The sequence below is a fragment of the Callorhinus ursinus genome, unplaced genomic scaffold (assembly GCF_003265705.2).
Source record: "Callorhinus ursinus isolate GAN/ISIS: 27379988/994484 unplaced genomic scaffold, GSC_fseal_2.0 scaffold25, whole genome shotgun sequence".
NCBI classification, from domain to species: Eukaryota; Metazoa; Chordata; class Mammalia; order Carnivora; family Otariidae; genus Callorhinus; species Callorhinus ursinus.
In genome coordinates, this window is record NW_027397087.1 from 38,536,594 (window position 1) to 38,558,262 (window position 21,669).

Below are 21,669 nucleotides of genomic sequence, written 5' to 3' on the forward strand. Positions count from 1 at the left end.
AAGATTCATCCGTGTTGTAATACGTACCAGCACTTCATTCCTTTTATGGCTGAATAATATTCCATTGTGTGGACACACCACATTCTATTTAACAATCAGATGATGGATATTTGGGCTATTTCCATCTCTTCGCTATTGTGGATATTGCTGCTATGAACATTTGTGTACAAGTTTTTGAACACCTGTCTTCAGTTCTTTTGGGTATATATCTAGGAGTGCAAGTGCTGGGTCATATGGTAATTCTGTGTTTAATTTACTGAGGAGCCAACAAACTGTTTTCCTCAGCGCTGCTTTTTTATATTCCCATCAGCAATATATAAGGGTTCTAATTTTTTCACACCCTCCCAACACTTTTTATTTTCCTCTTTATGATGATGATTACTATAGCTATTCTATTGACTATGAAGTGATCTGATTGTGATTTTGATCTGCATTTTCTGAGTGCTTAATGATATTGAGCATCTTTCTGTGTTTTTTTTTTTAAGGTTTTATTTATTTATTTGACAGAGACACAGCAAGAAAGGGAACACAAGCAGGGGGGGTGGGAGAGGGAGGATAGGGAGCCTGATGCGGGGTTCAGTCCCAGAACCTGGGATCCTGACCTGAGCGGAAGGCAGACGCTTAATGACTGAGCCACCCAGGCGCCCTCTTTTTGTGTTCTTGACCATTTGTATATCTTCACTGGAGAAACATCTCTTCAAGTCTTCTGTTAATGTATTAATTGGGTTGTTTGTCTTTTTGATACTGGGTTGAAAATTTCATTATATATTCTGGATATTAGTCTCTCTTTTTTTTTTAAGATTTTTATTTATTTGACAGAGAGAGACAGCGAGAAAGGGAACACAAGCAGGGGGAGTGGGAGAAGGAGAAGCAGGCCTCCCGCTGAGCAAGGAGCTCGATGCGGGGCTCGATCCCAGGACCCCGGGATCATGACCTGAGCCGAAGGCAGACGTTTAACGACTGAGCCACCCAGGCGCCCCTGGATATTAGTCTCTTATCAGATATGTAATTTGCAAATATTTTTTCCCTTTTGTGTATTGTCTTTTCACTCTCTCAATAGTGTCCTTTAAAAAACTAAGTTTTGGGCACCTGGGTGGCTCAGTTGGTTAAGCGACTGCCTTCGGCTCAGGTCATGATCCTGGAGTCCCAGGATGGAGTCCCGCATTGGGCTCCCTGCTGCTCAGCGGGGAGTCTGTTTCTCCCTCTGACCCTCCCCCCTCTCATGTGCTCTCTCTCTCTCTCATTCTCGCTCTCTCAAATAAATAAAATCTTTTTTTTTTTGCTTCACAAAATTCTTAATTTTTTATAGGTTTTGAGGATCAGTACAGACGTTTCAATTTGTACACAATTCTTAACATACGTACTGAAAATCTAAAAAAACCATGTAGTTGTGATTCTTTTCTAAAAGTTATTCCAGTGACCTTCCAGCTTAAAATTTGGAGGCAAATTTTCCTTAACAGTATATCAAGTACCAAGATCTTCAAATGCTGATACACTGTTACATTGTTAAGTCCCATTAATTCACAATTTGATATCATATATACTACATACTCAAGTTCTCAATCTTGCACAGCACATTAACAGAGTTACTAGGAAACCTGGACTACCACGACCAAGATGTTACAGAGTGCACAAGAATTCGGACCGGGAGAGACAAGATCTAGGAGTGGTTTTCTTTAGGAAACAATTCTACCAAAAACAACATGGGAATAGAAGTAATTTAAAATATTCAAGACATAGTAAATGCACGACCGACTCCAAATTGCCATTTAGTATGCTTGGTATTATAGGATATAAAAACTACCCCAGCTATGGAATGTTGAGCTGACACCCAAGACAATCAAAGCCTCCCACATTCAATATCCCACTATTTCCTGGTTGTACCGAAAAATAAACAACCAGCAAATGATTTCACCTCTTGAAAAAAAGCACTTACACTTAAAAAATGGGATGAAGTGGGATTCCCTCCTTCTTAAAAATGTTTCTAGAGCTACTAAAAAACTTGCATTTACAAAATAGTTGATAAAAACATTCCTCTGGATTGTACAAGAAGGGCGACAGGGACCACTACTGATAAGACGTGGTTTATGGTATTAATCAGACTTGGCTTCTTTCTCTCCTGCTTCATCGGAGGCTGGACTCTCCTCATTTTTAGTTTCTCCGTTTTCCGCAGGTAAGTCTTCTTTCGTTTCTTGGTTAGCCACTTCAGCACGTTTTCCCTTTGCTCCCCTTTTCCCCTTTGTTTGCACTTTCTTGTCTGAAGATTTATCCTTTCCTGCCGCCTTTTTTGGCTTCGTTTCCACTTTTGCAGGAGCAGGTTTAGCGGACAGCCTCGCCGACCTCCTCTTGGGCTCCTCCTTCGCCGCCCCCTCGGCGGAGCTGACCTTCCTTTTGGGCATCGTGGCGGCGGGGCGGCGCGGGCCGGGTGCTTGCGGGCCGCGGCGCGCCGAGACCCTTCGCCAAGCTGGGCTGCCTGGCCGCCACCGCTCCTTCCGCCGCCCGAGCTGCTGCGACCCGCCCTAAATAAAATCTTTTAAAAAAATAAAATAAAAAATAAAAATAAATAAAAAACTAAGTTTTTGGGGTCACGTGTGTGGCTCAGTCATTGGGCATCTGCCTTCGGCTCGGGTCATGATCCCAGGGTCCTGGGATCAAGCTCCGCATCGGGCTCCCTGCTCGGCGGGAAGCCTGCTTCTCTCTCTCCCACTCCCCCTGCTTGTGTTCCTGCTCTTGCTGTCTCTCTGTCAAATAAATAAATAAAATCTTTAAAAAAAAAAACTAAGTTTTTTTTATTTTGATGAAGTCCAATTTATTTTTTCTATTGTTGTGCTTTTGATGTCATATCTTTTTTTATTTTTTAGGATTTATTTATTTATTTGAGGAAGAGCAAAATCAGGGGGGAGGGGCAGAGGGAGAGAGAGAGAGAAGCAGACCCTCCTGAGTGCAGAGCCTATCGCAGGGCTCAATCCTATGACCCTGAGATCATGACCCAAGCCTACCAACATCAAGAGTCAGATGTCCAGGGCGCCTGGGTGGCTCAGTTGGTTAAGCGACTGCCTTCGGCTCAGGTCATGATCCTGGAGTCCCGGAATCGAATCCCGCATCACTTCTCCCTCTGACCCTCTTCCCTCTCGTGCTCTCTGTCTCTCAGTCTCTCTCTCTCAAATAAATAAATAACATCTTTAAAAAAAAAAAAAGAGTCAGATGTCCACCCGACTGAGCCACCCAGGTGCCTCTTGATGTCAAATCTAAGAAACTACTGTCAAAGATGTGCATCTGTGTTTTTCTTCTAGGAGTTTTATGATTTTAACTCATATATAGCTCTTTGATCCATTTTGAGTTAATTTTTGTAAGTGGTGTGAGGTAAGGGTTCAACTTCCCTCATTAACATTTTGATACCGGGGCACCTGGGTGGCTCAGTTGGTTAAGCATCTGCAAAGTTTCCCAGGTCTTATGATTTAAAAGAACAATATTTCTCAGCACTATCATTGACATTGATATGATTTCAATGAACATAAGCCCTAATATTATGCCCTCGATACTTATTATCAGAAGCAGCACCCTGTTTGTCCTTTTTAAAATCTCCCTTTTGATCCTTTTTTTAAATCTAAGAAGAGACCACTAAATTTGGATTCATGTCCCCAGATCTTCACAGCTGTGTTTATTCCTTCTCTGTGTCCAGTTGATCATCAGTTGTTCAAATAATTAATCCACTTTCTTTCTCTGCAATATCATTTGATGAATCAATTTTCAAAATAGCAGTTGCACAGTAGCTTCTAGGACTCTAGAGTTCAAGCATCTTGTGACTCTAATGTAAAAATACCAATTAGAACCTTGAGAAGAGTTTAAAAAGCACTTCTAAACCATAACTCTTGTCTTCCCAAGAGCTAGCCATGAGAATTTATTCCAAAGGGTATTTTTAAAAGCCAAGTAGGGGGTGCCTAGGTGGCTCAGTTGTTAAGCATCTGCCTTCGACTCAGGTCATGATCCCAGGGTCCTGGGATCGAGTCCCTGCATCGGGCTCCCTGCTCAGTGAGGAGGTTGCTTCTCCCTCTCCAACTCCCCCTGCTTGTATTCCCTCTCTTGATGTCTCTCTCTGTCAAATAAATAAATAAATAAAAATATTAAGAAAAAAAATAAAAGCAAGTAGTGTATTTTTTAAAGATTTTATTTATTTATTTAACAGAGAGAGAGAGCACAAGCAGGCAGAGCATCAGACAGAGAGAAAGGGAAAAGAAGGCTCCCTGCTGAGCAGAGAGCCCTATGTGGAGCTCAATCCCAGGACCCTGGGATCAGACCTAAGCCAGAGGCAGACGCTTAGCCAACTGAGCCACCCAGGCGACCCCCAAGTTCTTATTTTTAATTTTGTATAAAGATTTTTCTTTTCTTTTTTTTTTTTTTTTTTAAGATTTTACTTGTTTATTTGACAGAGACACAGCGAGAAAGGGAACACAAGCAGGGGGAGTGGGAGAGGGAGAAGCAGGCTTCCCGCCGAGCAGGGAGCCCAATGTGGGGCTCGATCCCAGGACCCTGGGATCATGATCTGAGCTGAAGGCAGACACTTAACGACTGAGCCACCCAGGCGCCCCTAAATAAATAAAATCTTACAAAAAATAAATAAAAATTGTGGTAAAATACACATAACATAAAATTTACTATTTTAACCATTTTTAAGGGTTCAATTAAATGACATTAAGTGCATTTGCAAGGTTGTATAACCATCCACCACTATCTCAAAGACTTAATACTTCATTATTTTGGATTTGGAAAGGCAGTGTTAAAAAAGTTGTTAGAAGGGCGCCTGGGTGGCTCAGTCGTTAAGCGTCTGCCTTCGGCTCAGGTCATGATCCCAGGTTCCTGGGATCGAGTCCCACATTGGGCTCCCTGCTCCACGGGAAGCCTGCTTCTCCCTCTCCCCCTCCCCCTGCTTGTGTTCCTGCTCTCGCTATCTCTCTCTGTCAAATAAATAAAATCTTTAAAAAAAAAAAAAAAGTTGTTAGAACAGGGCGCCTGGGTGGCTCAGTTGGTTAAGCAACTGCCTTCGGCTCAGGTCATGATCCTGGAGCCTCAGGATCGAGTCCCACATCAGGCTTCCTGCTCAGCAGGGAGTCTGCTTCTCCCTCTGACCCTCTTCCCTCTCGTGCTTTCTATCTCTCATTCTCTCTCTCTCTCAAATAAATAAATAAATTCTTTAAAAAAAAAAAGTTGTTAGAACAAACTGGCCTCAAGAACAAGGAATATGTTATTTTGGCCACCTCATTAATCAGAATAATAATAGCAATATTTAAAACAATAACATAAGAGCGCCTGGGTGGCTCAGTTGGTTAAACGACTGCCTTCGGCTCAGGTCATGATTCCGGAATTCCGGGATCGAGTCCCACATCGGGCTCCCTGCTCAGCAGGAAGCCTGCTTCTCCCTCTGACCCAACACCCTCTCATGTACTCTCTCTCATTCTTGCTCTCTCAAATAAATAAATAAATCTTTAAAAAAAATAAAACTAACATAATAAAAGCATGATAATCACTAAGAATCTTAGTCCTTCCTAAAGTAAAGAAACCTTGTTGATTTATTTAAAACAATGTAGGAAAAATAAAAAATAAGATAAAGATAAAAGAAACTTAGGGTATAGGAAAAGGCAGCTGGGAAACAGAAGTTAGATTTTTTTTTTTTAAAGATTTTATTTATTTATTTGAGAGAGAATGAGAGATAGAGAGCACGAGAGGGAAGAGGGTCAGAGGGAGAAGCAGACTCCCTGCTGAGCAGGGAGCCCGATGTGGGACTCGATCCCGGGACTCCAGGGTCATGACCTGAGCCGAAGGCAGTCGCTTAACCGACTGAGCCACCCAGGCGCCCAGAAGTTAGATTTTTTTTTTAAGATTTTATGTATTTATTTGACAGAGAGAGACACAGCGAGAGAGGGAACACAAGCAGGGGGAGTGGGAGAGGGAGAAGCAGGCTTCCCGCTGAGCAAGGAGCCGGATGCGGGGCTCGATCCCAGGACCCCGGGACCATGACCTGAGCTGAAGGCAGATGCTTAACGATTGAGCCACCCAGGCGCCCTAGATTTTTTTTTAAAGATTTTATTTATTTATTTGAGAGAGAGACAGAGAAAGAGAGGAACAGAGGGCGAGGTATAGAGGTATACAGGGAGAAGCAGACGCACCACTGGGCAGGGAGCCTGCTCCTCCCTCTCCCACTCCCCCTGCTTGTGTTCCCTTTCTCACTGTCTCTCTCTCTCTGTCAAATAAATAAAAAAACTTAAAAAAAATAAAAATAAAAAAATAAAAAAACAAGACCTAACTATACAGTGCCTACAAGAGACTCACTTCAGTTTTCAGGACACACAAAGACTCAAAGTGAAGGGATGGAAAAAGATATTCCTCGCAAGTAGAAACCAAAAGACAGCATAAGTATTTTGACAAAACAAGGCTTCAAGCCAAAAATGCTAACAAGAGACAAAGATGGGCCCCTGGGTGGCTCAGTCAGTTAAGTGGCTGCCTTCGGCTCAGGTCATGATCCTGGGGTCCTGGGATCAAGCCCCACAACCAGCTTTCTGCTCAGGGGAGAGCCTGCTTCTCCCTCTCCCTCTGCCTGCCACTCTGCCTACTTGTGCTCTCTCTCTATCTCTGTCAAATAAATAAATAAAATCTTTAAAAAAAAGAGAGACAAAGAGGTCATTATATAATGTCAAAGGGGTCAATTCATCAATAAGATATAATAATCAGAAATATATATATATTGTACCCAACATCAGAGCACCTAATATATATTAAGTAAATACTAACAGATCTGAAGGGAAAAGTAGACAGCAATGTAATAATAGTAGATGATTTCAATATCCCACTTTCAACAATGGATAGACCATCCAGAGAGAAAATCAACAAGGAAACACTGGACTTGAACCATACTTTATACCAAATAGACCTACCACACATATATAGAAGATTCCATCCAGTAGTAGCAGAATACATATTTTATTCAAGTGCACAAGAAACATTCTCCAGGATAGATCATATGATAGGTCACCAAACAAATCATGGCAAATTTACGGATATTGAAATAATACCAAGTATCTTTTCCAGCCACATTGGTATAAAACTAGAAATAATTGAAAGGAGGAAAGAGGGAAAAATGAACAAATATGTAGAAATTAAACAACACACTCCTGAACAACCCATGGATCAAAGAAGACATCCAAAGGGAAATCAAAAAATACCCTGAAACAAATGAAAATGGACCACAGTACACCAAAACCTATGTGATGTTGCAAAAGCAGTTCAAAGAGGGAAGTTCGCAGCAATAAATGCTTACATTAAGAAAAAAGAAAGATTTCAAATAAACTACTTAATTTTATACCCCAAGGAACTAGAAAAAGAAGAAACTGAGGCCAAAGTTAGCAGAATTAAAAGACAAAGATCAGACCAGAAATAAACAAAACAAAGACCAGAAAAATAATAGAAAAGATTAATGAAACTAGCTTTTACTTTTTAAAATTTTTTATTTATTTATTTTTTGAAACTAGCTTTTTTTTAAGATTTTATTTATTTACATGAGAGAGAGAGAGAAAGAGTATTCTGTTGTATGGTTATACCACATTTTATTTATCCATTCATCAGGTGATTAATATTTGAATTATTTCTTTTTTAGGTTATTATGAATAACAGTGTTATGAACACCCATGTACACATTTTTGTGTGGATATATGTTTCAGTTCTCTTGGGTATATACCTAACAGTGGAATTACTGGGTTATATGGTGACCCTGGGTTTAACTTTTTAAGGAACTATTTTCCAAGGTAGCAACATCATTTTACATTTCCACAGAAATACATAGTATTTCTTTTGTTTGTTTGTTTGTTTTGTTTTTTTAAGTATAATTGACATACAATATTCTATTAGTTTCATGTTTATAACACAGAGATTCAACATTTGTATACATTACAAACTGGTCTAGTTATCTTCTGCCACCATACAAAGTCAATACAATGTTATTGACTATATTCCCTCTGCTGCACTTTACATCCCCATGACTTATTTATTTTATAACTGGAAGTATGTACCTCTTGATCCTCTTCCCCATTTCACACCCCTAATCCCCTTCCTGTCTCACAACCACAGCTCTGTTTTCTCTGAGTCTGAATTTTGTTTCATTTGTTTGCTTTGATTTTTAGATCCCGCTTGTAAGTGAAATCATGCAGTACTCCTCTTTCACTATCTGACTTATTTCACTTAGCATAATGCCCTCAAGGTCCATCCATGTCATCACAAGTGGCAAGGTTTCATTTATTTTATGGATAAGTAGTGTTCCACACATCTTTAACCATTCATCTATCAATGGACACTCAGGTTGCTTCCATATCTTTGGCTATTCTTTTTTAAGGTTTTATCTATTCATTTGAGAGACAGTGTGTGTGTGAGCATGAGCAGAGGGGAGGGGCAGAGGGAGAGGGAGAAGCAGACTTCCTGCCGAGCAGGGAGCCCGATGCAAGGCTCCATCTCAGGACCCTGAGATCACGACAGAATCCAAAGGCGGATGCCTAACTGACTGAGCCACCCAAGTACCCCCATATCTTGGCAATTGTTAAGTAATGCTGCAACAAATATGGGAATGTATATTTGAGTTAGTGTTTTTGTTTTCTTCAAATAAATACCTGGGAGTGGGATTACTAGATCCTATGGTAATTTCTATTTTCAATTTCTTGAGGAAACTTCATACTGTTTTCCATAGTAGTTGTACCAAGTTACATTCCCACCAACAGTGCATGAGGGTTTCTTTTTTTCTGCATCCTTGCCAACACTTGTTATTTCTTGTCTTTTTGTAATAGCCATTCTGACAGGTGTGAGGTGATATACCGTGGTTTTGATTTGCATTTCCCTGATGATGAGTGAGGTCGAGCATCTTTTCATGTGCCTGTATTTTTACAGACACTAAAGTATACATGCTTCCCTTAAAAGACACTCAGAAGCCCCCAAAATGAGGCAAGCATAGATTATTCAGGAGACATTCCAGAAGGGATAACTGATTCCCTCTTCATGTGCACTCCACCAGCAACAACAATAGGACTAGTACAAGTAGAAAAAGTTCAAAGCTTGTCGCTGACCTATCATAAGTTCTATATCACCACACTTCTGTTCTAAACAAACTGGTCTAAATTCATTAGCTAGAGTTGTCAGAGATAATTGTATAGCCATGATTCCCTTGTAAATCAGTCAAGGGGAAATTTGGGTTATAGCAAACACTCCCTGCTGCATCTGTGGAAATACTGTAAGGCAAAAAAGAAAATGACTCTCTAAAATAGGCCAACTTGATTTTGGGACACGTTTTGATTGCCTGGATTTCATAATCTAGGACCTTGGCTTCCAGACCTATCAAAAGACTAATAGTCATTTTGATTCTGATAATTGCCTATATTACAATTGGCCTATATAGCCTATCTGGAATCCTAAGAACCACTAGGGCACCATCGGTAGGACAGCCATCGTCACATCAGATGGTCCAATAACTCATCCTACAACAGAAGAAGAAAAGATGAATCCTGGGTCAATTATAGATGACATTCAGTGGAGGGCGCCTGGGTGGCTCAGTTGGTTAAGCGACTGCCTTCGGCTCAGGTCATGATCCTGGAGTCCCAGGATCGCGTCCCACATCGGGCTCCCTGCTCGGCGGGGAGTCTGCTTCTCCCTCTGACTCTCCTCCCTCTCATGCTCTCTGTCTCTCATTCTCTCTCTCTCAAATAAATAAATAAAATCTTTAAAAAAAAAAAAAAGATGACATTCAGTGGATGTTCTTCTTAATCAGCAAATTTATTTTAATCTGCAAAACCTTGGCAATGATGAAAATCTGGATATAATAATGGAATGAATGTCCTAAGACCTAACTTTGTCTGCACTTGACCCAAAAGGAGGACCGAGAAAGAACAGCCCCCAATAGCTGGAAATAATATACTGATCACAGCTGGACCTCACTATTATCGCAGGTTGGTCTAATGCTCACAGTCTCCTTTGTTCCCCTCTTCTCTGGCTCTTTTCTTACAGAACACCAACATCATACAAGGTTATTCTGAGAACATGATAAAATGAAACAAATAAGGTCACTTTTTGTAGAGACAGAAGTAGAAGGGCCGCAGGAAGGAGAAAATAGGGAGTTTTGTTTAATGGGTAGAGGTTTAGAGTTACAAGATGACAAGTGTTGTGGGGATGGATGGTGGGGATGATTGCATAGCATTATAAATGTATTTAATATCACCGAACTGTACACTTAAACATGGTTAAGATGGTACATTTCATTTATATGTATTTTACCAAAATTTTTAAAAATGGAAAAAAAAACAAGGCCACTTCATAATTTTGTCTAAGCATAGGTAGAAGTTAGGTCACAGTGCTACCCATAAAATACCCAATCATAGAATTGTCTCCACTTTCTAACAGCATCCAATCGAGAGCTAACCCCCCCTAAATTACTCACCCAAAGCCCAAATTGTGTAAGAAGTTCTAACATTCCTCTTATTGAGACACCCCACAGTTTCCTATGGTGTGCGTTCTCCCTCACAGCAATGACTAATAAACCCAGCTTGCTTCACTACAGGTGTGTTCTTGGTGGTCTTTGGTTGAAGGGCATTGACCATATATATTAATTACATTTCTTTTTTTTTTTAAAGATTTTTATTTATTTATTGAGAGAGAGAGAGAATGGTAGGGAGAGAGCATGAGAAGGAGGAAGGTCAAGGGGAGAAGCAGACTCCCTGCTGAGCAGGGAGCCCGATGCGGGACTCGATCCTGGGACTCCAGGATCATGACCTGAGCCGAAGGCAGTCGCTTAACCAACTGAGCCACCCAGGCGCCCCATTAATTACATTTCTAAAAAGCAAAGAGCAGTTCAAGTTAATTGTGTTTTTTCTTATTTTTATAAAGCAAGTATCTTTGAAACACACCCAGTTAAGAAATGGAACTTTATCGGTCATCCTGGAAGCCCTCTACGTGTCCGATTTCAATTATAACACACTCCCTCCCCACCAGAGGATGTGATTTTCTGTGAGGGCTGACTGGCTTGAGAAACATTTAGAGCAGGCCACACCAGGCCAAACCACTGTCCATATCCTGATAGTAATCATTTCCTTATTCTTACTGTAAGATTCGTCACCAAGTGTGTATTCCTAGACATTGCAGTTTAGTATTGTTCATTTCTCTTTTTTTAAAGATATATTTATTTATTTTAGACGGAGAAAGAGAACATGTGGGTGGAGGGGAGGGGCGGAAGGAGAGGGAGGGAGAATCTCAAGCAGATGCCCCGCTGAGCACAGAGGCAGGGCTCTATCTCACGACCCTGAGATCAAGACTTGAGCCGAGGGCGCCTGGGTGGCTCAGTTGGTTGGTCGACTGCCTTCCGCTCAGGTTATGATCCTGGAGTCCTGGGATCGAGTCCCGCATCGGGCTCCCTGCTCGGCAGGGAGTCTGCTTCTCCCTCTGACCCTCCCCCCTCTCATGTTCTCTCTCTCATTCTCTCTCTCCCAAATAAACAAATAAAATCTTAAAAAAAAAAAAAAAGACTTGAGCCGAAATCAAGAGTCAGAGGCTTAACAGACTGAGCCACCCAGGTGCCCCCTGCCTCTCATTTTTGAGGAGGCATCTGCATAGCTATCCCCAAGATCTGCAGCATCCCCTTGCACCCACTCCTCCAGCTCCAGCTCTGGGCCTCGCCTTCCTGTATGCATCTGTCTGGTAGAGCTCTCATCACAAGGAATTGGATGATGTGTTTATGAGTTGGTTCCTCCAACCAATTTGGGAGGCTTTTGAAGGCAGAGACCACGTTTTATTTGCTTTATAGTCCCCAGTGCCTGGTCTAGAGAATGCACTTCATCAATGTGTGATCAATTAGGGGAAGGCAGTGAAGTGGTAGTCTTGTGCCCCAACTGGATGGTGAGCTTCTGAGAGCCATGCCTTCACCTCTTCACTGCTTCCTCTTCCTCTCCTTCCTCCCGTAGTTGAACCCAACATGAGAATGGGCTCAGACTGGGCAGGTGAGGCGTGATGGATTCATTCAAGAGCCAGAAAGCTGGGGCACCTGGGTGGCTCATTCAGTTAAGCAGCTGCCCTCAGCTCAGGGTCCTGGAATCGAGCCCCATGTCAGGCTCCCTGCTAAGTGGGGAGCCTGCTTCTCCCTCTCACTCTACTCCTCCCCCTGCTTGTGCTATAAATAAATAAATAAATAAATAAATAAATAAATAAATAAATAAATCTTTTTTAAAAAAGTCAAAAAATTTCCACAATAGGACTTCTGGATAATATCTTTATTTAGCTTAGGTAAAGGTTTCTTACACATTTCTGGATATTTGGGTTAGAATTTTCTCTATTGCACTCAATAAATTGTTCTTAAGCTTTTATATATGATAAATGCAGACATGCCAGTACAGTGCAGGTTGAAAAAAAGCTTCTTGTGTACAAACTTTTTTAAAAGGCATTTTTATATAGGGCATAGAGACCTGGTCTCTGGTGCCTGAATCTGGACATTCCCTCTGCTCTCTACTCCTCTTATGCGCAAGTCCGCAGCCCCTCTTGGACAGGAACAGGGGCCTTCCAAGGCCAGGAGGCAGCCCTGTTCCTGCCTGTGGGGACAGCAGAAAAAGGCATCACAGTGTCCCGGAACCATGTGGTCAGATTGCTCAGTAGTATCCTAAGCTGCCTCTTCCCTTCACTCATGACAGCTCCTAAGTGTCAAAGAAATTGGACAGGCCCTGGTGTGGCCTGCTCTAAATGTTTCTCAAGCCAGTCAGCCCTCACAGAAAATCAGCCAGCCCCTGGGCTTAGGGGCTTCTAGAGCATTCCCTCGAGGTTTCCTGGGGCTTAGGACTTCCTAACCCAACCAAGCCTCCTGGCTCAAGCACAACTCCAGAAGGCTCCATCTGCTCCTTTGTGGCCCCTGCTGTGTTCACTGTCCGTGGTCAGTATGGAGAGGAGCAAGTCCAGGGTGGGGGGCAGGCACGATCCTTCAGGCTTGCCTGCAGCCCAGACAGCAAAACCCAGCCAGACCAATATCTGTGGGTTTCAGGCTGAAGCTTAGAATACCTCCCTGATAGGCCAGGTAGACAAGAGGCTAGGCTGCAGGGCTCTCAGTCCCCTAAGTGCGTACCCGCACTTGGACGTGCTCACAACGGGCATGCTTCATGGTCAGCCCATAAATGGGGGTCATATCCACCTTCGTGCCCCGGGGCACACTGAATTCCACCTGCTGCAGCAGAATGGCCAGAAAGAGAAAGACCTCCAGGCGGGCAATGGTCTCACCGATGCACTTCCGCTTGCCCATTCCAAAGAGAATCACCTTCTCACTCAGTGCCTTGTTGATGGTGCCATCAAGAGTGAGAAATCGCTCTGGTCGGAACTCAGATGGGTCACCCCATAGCTTCCTGTAATCAGAGAGAAGCAGCTGAAGTGGTAGCCTGGGGGCTCAGAAGCATCAAGTGGGTTGAACCCCAGCCCCAAAGAGTAGGGGATGGGCAAGTGGCCCAGGGACAGCAGGGTCTGGAGCTTGGAAGAGGGCAGAGTTGCCCTTGCCTCCTCTCAACTTACTGGTCATGGTTGATCTGCCACTGGTTCACAAAGACACAACGTCCCTTGGGGATGTAAAAGCCACTCAGACTTGTGTCTTTGGTGGTACTGGGGAAGAAAGAAGCCCAGTCAAGCTCAGGACCACAAGGACATCCCCCTGCCTCCCATACCTGTCCCTCCCTCCGGGCCTGATCAGGTACATGGACTGGAGGAAGGCCCACTATCAGACAGCAGTTGATCCATGGGGTCTCACCTATGAGGGATGGTGAAGGGGACGAAGGAAGCATGTCGGAAGGTCTCCAGGATGAATGCCTCCAGGTAGGGCAGCTGGAGCCTGTCAGAGAGCCGGGGCTGCCGAGCCCTGCCAATCACTGTGTCTGCAGAACATAAAGGACCATGTGGGGTGCCTGGGTGGCTCAGTGGGTTAAGCATCTACCTTCTGCTCAGGTTATGATCTCAGGGTCTTGGGATCCAGCCCAGCCCTGCACCAGGTCCCCTGCTCAGTGGGAGTCGGCTCCTCCCTCTCCCACCCCTCCCCCAGCTTGTGCTCTCCTCTCGCTCACTCTCTCTCAAATAAATAAAATCTTTAAAATAAAATAAAAAAGGACCATGTGGATGAAGGGGCTGCCCAGAACTTGGCCAGGTCCTCTGCCTTGAGCACTTTAAAGGAAGCCACCACCTACCCAGCTCCTCCTGGATCTTTTTCTGTACATTGGGGCTTGTCACCAGGTATAGGAGGCTCCAGGAGACGGCAGTTGTGACGGTGTCAAATCCTGACCAGGGGAGAACAAAGGGAAAGATTTAGCAATTGGCAATTGGCAGGCCAGGGCAGTCGGGCACAGGAAAGGCACGATGGGGTAGCTCATACCAGCTCCAAAGAGGTCCAAGACAACATTAACAATCTTCTCGTCAGACAGCTGAATGTTGGCATTCTCATCCAGCCTCTTGTCCTGACAATGCTCGATCAGGCTGTCTGTGATATCCCGAATGTGGCCCTGGGTAGGGAAGGCCCACAGGTGAACAAGACCCCAAACCCAGACCAACCTCTCCATCCTGGTTCCTCACCGTCCCTAAAACCTTCATTCAAGAGGTGACCCCTCTACCTCAAGGCTGCCATCCCAGCTTCTCGTGCCCCTTTAAGGCTCTCTCCTGCCTCAGAATCCTGGCAGCCCCAACTCAAGGGACACCTGAGACAGAGGGGTCATCTAGACATGCTCTTTACACTTCTTTCTCCCATGAGGCCAGGAGACCAACTTTTTTAATTCTTCCTGTTCCCCACAACCACTGGCCTTGGGTCCTGCACAGACTGGGTATTCAGTAAATATTGCTGTCTGATGGAAGGATTGAAAGGCTAATCAGGGAAAAGTTCTATTTCCCTGCCAAGGATGGAGTCCACTCAACCACTCACCTCAAAATCCCAGGGTGAAGGCCCTGAGATCCTGCCAAATCCCCTACTTCTCCAGTTACCTCTGACCTTCTGGCCCCAACCCTACTGCTTCCCACCACCCACCTGCCTCTCCCCAGCCAGTACCTTCTCAAATGTTTTGTAGTGTTCCTTGACCAGCTTTTGCATGAAGCTGTAAAACCTCTTATTCAGGTCCTTGAAGAAATCCAGGGCAGGGTTGGGCAGGTATCGGAGGATGGGGAAGAAGTCCACAGGGTTCCCAGAGGCAACCGCCTCCCCGAACTCATTATTCAGGTTGATTAAGCTAAGCAGCTCTTGGTCGTCATGGTCATAGCGCTTGCCAAAGCACATGGCACAGATGACATTGGCCACTGACACCACTACATATCTGTAGGGGTCAAAGTGTCCAACCTCTGCCATCTGTTCCTGCAACCTGCTGAGGAGCGCCTCAGCCTCCTTCCTCACATGCTCTTCCAGGTAGCAGGAGGATGAGGAACCCGGGTCTGAGGCAATGGAGAAACTTTTCAGGGCGTTCTGGGCCAGGCGCCTGCGGGCAGCCCACACTGGTCCAGAGTCTGGGCTGAAGGACATGCTTTGGCCATTAGTAATCAGAGTGAAGCTGTAGAGGTCAGGCCGGCCCTTGAAATCCTCACCCTGCCTCACCAGGGCTTGCCGGACGGTGTCCAGGCCGCTGAGCACCAGCACGGGTGTGGAGCCAATGTGGATTTGCAGCACGTCCCCATAACGCTGGCTCAGCCTGGACAGCGCCAGATGTGGGTTCTTCCCCAGGGTCAGCACGTTCCCCAGCAGGGGCCAGCCCCAGGGCCCCGGGGGACTCTTCAGGCCTTTGGGAACCCAAGGCTGCCAAGCCCTGACCACCCAGAGCACCAGGCAGAAGACAGTGGAGGCCAGGAGAAGCTCTGTGGCCGAGATGGGGATGGAGAATCTGGACGCAGAGAACATCATCAGCGTAGAGTTCTCAAGATGGCTGCCGAGAGGTGGGGTGGGAAGAAAAGACCAAGCTATTAGAAGGGGGGATATGAGGAACCAATGTCCTAAAGTGTCAGCATGCTGGTCAAAGAAAGGAGAAATTTTCCTATCCAGAACAGCTAACTGGACATGAAGGAGAGGAGGAGACGGGAGAAGCTGTTTGTTGAGCTGCCACCGTGTACCAAGAATGTCATAGCTAGGGCGCCTGGGTGGCTCAGATGGTTGAACGTCTGCCTTCGGCTCAGGTCATGATCCCAGGGTCCTGGGATTGAGCGCCACATCGGGCTCCCTGCTCGGCGGGGAGCCTGCCTTTCCCTTTCCCTCTCCCTCTACTGTTTCCTCTGCTTGTGCTCTCTTGCTCTCTCTGTCAAATAAATAAGTAAAATAAAATAAAATAATTTCATAGCCATTCATTCAGTCCTGTCCAGAGCCTAAAAGGTAGACTACAGAGAGGCTCAGAGAGGTTAAGTAACTTGCACAAGTTCACACAGTCAGGAAGTGTTGGATCCATACTCCCAACCCAAAGTGCCCAATTCCAGAACAATCCTGCACCAATCTAAAACAGGGTTTTCCTTGGTGCACCTAGGTGGCTCAGTTGGTTAAGCATCCAACTCTTGATCTCAGCTCAGGTCTTGATCTCAGGGTCATGAGTTCAAGCCCAGCATGGAGCCCCCTTACAATAAAATAAAATAAAATAATAAAATATAAAATAAAGAAAAGACAAGAAAACAGGTTTTCCACACATCAGTCTGTGATTCCCATATAGCACCTGTACTGTTATTTATTTTATGCTTTTCTAAAATCAACTTTAAATCTACCCACTTAGCATCATCCCAAACAAAAATATCTGTGTCAACGTACAGGTTTGATTTTCCCCCCCCTAATGTATATTAAACACATAACCGACATGTGTCACCCCCAATCCCCTTAAGTACTATCCACCACACTTGGGGAAACACTGTCATCAGAACTAGGGATCATGTGCTCCTTTTGCCTCATTTCACATTTGGGGAAATTGACCTCCAGAGGGGCCATTGACTTGCCTAAAGTCACCCAGCACTCAGTGACAGAGCCCGGACTCAGACCTCTTAGGGCAAGTTCCCTGGAAAGTTCACAGCTTCTGTCACAGGTACCTCACTTTGAAGAGTGGTCAGATTCTCTCCCAGAACTCTCAGTTTTCTTCTGCTCCATCCCAGGGTCTAGGGAATCCTGCCAGGCCAGACCCTCGGACAGGGTAGGGAAGGGACAGGGGACCTGAAGGTCACTGCCTAAGCCATACAACTCTGCCTCATGAGGCTCTCTGAGTTCAACTGACCCACAGTTTAAAAGCAGCCGGAGACAAGCTACATTGAGGATCCAGGTCACAGAAATCCAGGCCAGGGTTTTCACTGGGCTCAGTTCTCAATGAATGAACTGTCTGGGCCTCCCCTATTTCCCAGTCACCAGAGAAAGGAGAAGAAATGGAAGACTCCCATGAGATAAGGGCTGCAAGAAAATGCTAGACTGGAATTAGGGAAATTAAGAATCAATCTAAATTTAACAGAAGTGGAGACAATACTTTCTCTCAAGGCTTGTTCTAGAAAGGGTGTGCAAATTCATGGACTATTCTCCTCAAGACATTGGCCTCTGACTGGGGCACCTGCCAGGTGCCCTGGACTGGAGATGAGGAGCTCCAGTGTTCCAGGCTCAATGGCATGGCCTTGGACTTGTCATTTTGCCTTTCTGGGCTCCAGTTATATCACTTGGGGTGGGGGTCCGGGGGATATGATCTCTGATTCAGGGGGCCCAGCTAGATCTCAGAGAAGAGAAAACCCAGATCTGACCTGGGGAACCTCCCCTTCTGAATCCTGGTTTCCCCACAGGAGAACCTGCCAAGACGGGGAGATTGTCTGGCTCCTACTGTAAGTATATAGCCATCTGTCTAAGGAGGCCTCCTGGAAGAGCTGGGTCCCTCAAGCTCTGATTCCCTGAGTGAACTAGGGACAGGTCTTGGGGTGCCTTGGTTTCCCTTCTGCCCACTGGGTGCCCCAAGGCCCTCCAGCCTTAGCGAGACGGTAAGAGGCCAAGAAAGATGTGACTGGTGAGTCTTCAGGGACTGATAGTCCAGCTCTGCAGCTGGCAGTCTCACACAGATCGCCCCCTAGTACAGGACAGAGAGGGCAATCAATGGGATAGGGAAGGGCCCTGGACAGTGCCCAGGACTCCCGTTCAGGTCAGCATCTCTTGTCCTGGCCAGCACATCTTGGCTCTGACAAGCCAGGCCTTGGGAGGGTCAAGATAGCCAGGGGTAGCTTTTAGATAAGGCAAGGTACTACCGATAAGAACCCAACCTGCCCCCTCCATCCATCCTGCCCACCCAGGGAAAAGCTGCCCTCCTCACACAGCTTGGACAAGGGGCTGCACATCATCCTAGCTTCCCACAGTCGTGTCCTTATTTCAGCCTCCCAGGTGACCCTGATGGGGAAGCCCCAGGGCATTCAGAGAGTCAGTGGGAATGGAACCGGAGCCTGAATCCTGGAGTCCTTGAAGGGGGGCCATCTAAAATCTAGAATTCTGGCACTAGCTGTGGGACCTTGGGTAATTCCTGCCCTTGCCCTGGCCTCAGTCTCCCCACTATGGAGCCAGAGTGCCTGGTCACTAAGGACACTCTTAGCCCCCTTTTTTGAGGTGCCAGACCAGTGGCCACCTAGGAAAACCTAGGAAGCATCAAAATTTTCTTTCTGTTGGGAGAGAAAGGGCAAGCTAGGAGTCCCCAGCACTCACCTGTGGCTGTGAGGAGGTACTGAAGTGAGCTGGGACGAGTGGTCTCTTAAGCCAGAGACCCCAAAGAAGATCAGGGAAGGCTCCTAGGAACCTTGATGAGGGTGAAAGCACTTCCACCTTTATAAACAGCTTGTGCGCTTGGCCACGCCCCCTGGAGCTAGGAGAGAGGGAGGGGCGGGCTAGAGTGTGTGGGGGGGGTGATTCTAGGAAAGTGGGAAAAGGGAGGGAAGGGGGTTGGGAAGTGGGGAAGAAGACAAGGTTGGGGGAACTCAGAGGGACAGGTCGGAACCCACTATGGGGACTCCTCATCCAAGTGCCAGCAAGTAAATGGGTGAGGGCTGGGGACACCTGAGACCCCAGTTCCAAGGTCCCCATGGACAGCGCAGACCCCAACTGAGGTGGGGATTTGAAGGAGAAGTCTCAAGAAAGCCCGAAGACCCGGTATGGGACCCTCCATCCCCGGGTGCGGGGACCCCTCAGCCTAATTTTTGCATCCACTGGAACACTGGGCTTGCAAGTGCCTCCCCCCCTTGCCACTAGTTGACAGTGGCCTGGCAGGCGGGGCGGGGCTGCCGTGTGTTGACCTCTTTCCCCCGGGTTACCGAGTCCGGGCTCGCGTGAGAAGCACGGCGACCCCAGCCCCGAGGTCACCGGGGCCGGAAGGCCAGAGGCGCCGAAGGGCTGGCTTCGTTCCCCAAGAGCCCCCAGAGCCCGGGTGACTAGCCGACGTCTGAGCTCCCCGACAGACAGACGAGAATGGATGGAAACGCGCAGTCTCGCTGAGCGCTCACTGGCCCTCACTAGCTCTAGGGCCACTTTGGAATGCTACAAACCCGGGGTACCTCCAGCTGGCACCCACAGGCCCTCGAGGTTCCCTCTTGACTCCCGGGGCTGCTAGCTCATTGGCCGGGCGGAGAAATCGGGCGGCGAGTGGGGCTGTGCTGCGGCGAGTGGGGCTGTGCGGCTAGCTCCCCTTGGCCGAGGAGAGGGGGACCCTCCGGCCGGGCAGAGGAGGGGGCGCCCAGCGCAGAAGCCTCCCCGGGCTAGCGTGCAAGCGTCTAGTACACCCCTCCAGGGGGCAGAGGTCACGCGGCCCATCCCCGCCCCACCTGGCCGGGGGCGCGGTGCCCGGGAGTTGCGTGAGAAGGGCCCGGAGACGGGCGCAGCCACCCAGCTGCCAGACTCCCCACCTCGGGTCCCGGCACAGTCACGCGAAGGGGAGAGGAGTCGGGGGCGGGGCTCTTAAAGAGCCGGACTCTAGGCGAGCCTGGAGGTGAGGGAGGAGTGAGAGGAACGGGGAAGGAGCGATTGGATTGAGCGGGCGGGCGGTGCAAATGGACCAGGTTTGCGTGCGGAGCTAGGGTTTTGCCTGCAAGCAGGAGCCTGCGTGTGTGGTATTTGTGGTCCACGCCTGTGGCAGGACACGCAGCCCCAGCGCCACACGGCTCGCCTGGCTGGCTCGGGCTGGCTCTGGCTGGCTGCCTCAGACGCTGCCCCTGCCGCTGCCGAGCCCTCCCGCTGTAGAACGCGCGCGGGGCAGAGTGGGGGGAGCCGCATTTGCTTGTCTTGCTGATCCTGTCCCCAACTAACCACATCACCCGCCCTCCCCGCCATGCTCCCCGACCCAGTGAATGACACTTCCACCCGCTGGCCCAACCAGAAGCAGAGCCTCATCCCGCCCCTTCAACGCTCCACTCAAACATTGGACAAATATTTACCAAACGCCTAGTATGTGCTGGGCACTGTCCTGGATGCTGGCGATTGATATACAAGTGAACAAAACTGACACTGCTCCTGCTCACATGGACCTTACACTGGGGACGGGACGAGGCGGGGCCAGATAATGCATAGAAAATGTCAGAGGGTGAAAAGTGCTTTAGAGAAAAATACAGGAGAGAAGGGGTAGAAAACCCTGGGGAAATTTGCAAATCAAAATAGGGTGGGTGGTCAGGCGCGCCTGGCTGGCTCAGTTGGTGGAGCAAGCGACTCTTGATCTCGACGTCATGAGTTCAAGACCCACTTTGGGTTTGGAACCTACTTTTAAAAATAGGGTGGTCAGAGAAGGCCTCACTGAGAAAATGACACTGAGCAGAGGCAAGAGTGTGGAATCAAGACTCAAGGCGCACAAGTATCTGGAAGCAGAGGAAACAGCAAGTTCAAAGGCCCCTAAAGGTGGTCCTTGGGAGGGGAGGGTGGCCAGGACCAGGTGCACTGAAAATGGGCAGTGGTCTTGTGAGGGATTTCTCCTAGCATCGAGTGACCCCCTCTCCAGGTACAGAGAGCACCCCCTTGAGAAACATCTGTGTGTGAGCGGGACACATTGTGGGGTCTGAGGCAAGGAAGATCTAGACTGTGTGGAGGGTAGGCTGCTGCCCCCCTGACATCTGTCCAGCCCCACTGCCCTATCCTCCCCGTCCTCCCCATCCTCCGCCGGGATCCCTTCATTGCTCCCTAGAGTAAAAATAGCCTCCAAACCTGGTTCCCACTTGCCTGTCACTCCCTCCAATTCCTTCTCAAGCCTGTGGCATCCAGAGGGGTCTTTTCAAAAGTGGGAAATCTCATTCTGTCACAACCATACCCCTTCAGTAGTTCCCATCTGAAGGAAAACCAGAATCTTTGACAGACCCTACCAGGCTGGACCACCTCTACTTCTTCTTTTTTTTTTTTCTTAAGGTATCACACTTTTAATTTTTTTTATTTATTAGAGAGAGTGCACATAAGCAGGGGGAAGGGCAGAGGGAGCGGGAGAAGCAGGCTCCCCACTGAGCAAGGAGCCCCACCACTCCTGCTTCTAATCTCCCCTATTTTAAATCTCATCTAATGGACACCTGGGTGGCTCAGTCGGTTAAAGTATCCGACTCTTGATTTTCGGCTCAGGTCATGATCTCAGGATCATGAGATAGAACGGGGAGTCTGCTTGAGATTCGCTCTCTCCCTCTGCCCCTCCCCCACTGCACATGCCATCTCTC

The 21,669-nt window shown here is 47.1% G+C and overlaps 2 protein-coding genes across 2 annotated transcripts; both read right to left on the reverse strand.

The window, feature by feature from the left end:
* Positions 1–1,953: 1,953 nt before the first annotated feature.
* On the reverse strand, positions 1,954–2,399 carry LOC112833408 (non-histone chromosomal protein HMG-14). The gene has a single exon (XM_025884569.2). It carries the CDS (start codon positions 2,397–2,399, stop codon positions 2,094–2,096), a length of 306 nt encoding a protein of 101 aa, XP_025740354.1. The 3' UTR covers positions 1,954–2,093.
* A 9,873-nt stretch (positions 2,400–12,272) lies between these two features.
* Positions 12,273–18,856, reverse strand: CYP1A1 (cytochrome P450 family 1 subfamily A member 1). The gene is made up of 7 exons (XM_025884122.2): positions 18,701–18,856; positions 15,074–15,935; positions 14,411–14,537; positions 14,226–14,315; positions 13,796–13,919; positions 13,564–13,650; positions 12,273–13,400 (listed from the first exon to the last, which is right to left on the reverse strand). The coding sequence occupies exons 2-7, from the start codon at positions 15,911–15,913 to the stop codon at positions 13,115–13,117; spliced, it is 1,554 nt and encodes a 517-aa protein (XP_025739907.1). The 5' UTR covers positions 15,914–15,935; positions 18,701–18,856; the 3' UTR covers positions 12,273–13,114.
* Between the last annotated feature and the right edge of the window lie 2,813 nt (positions 18,857–21,669).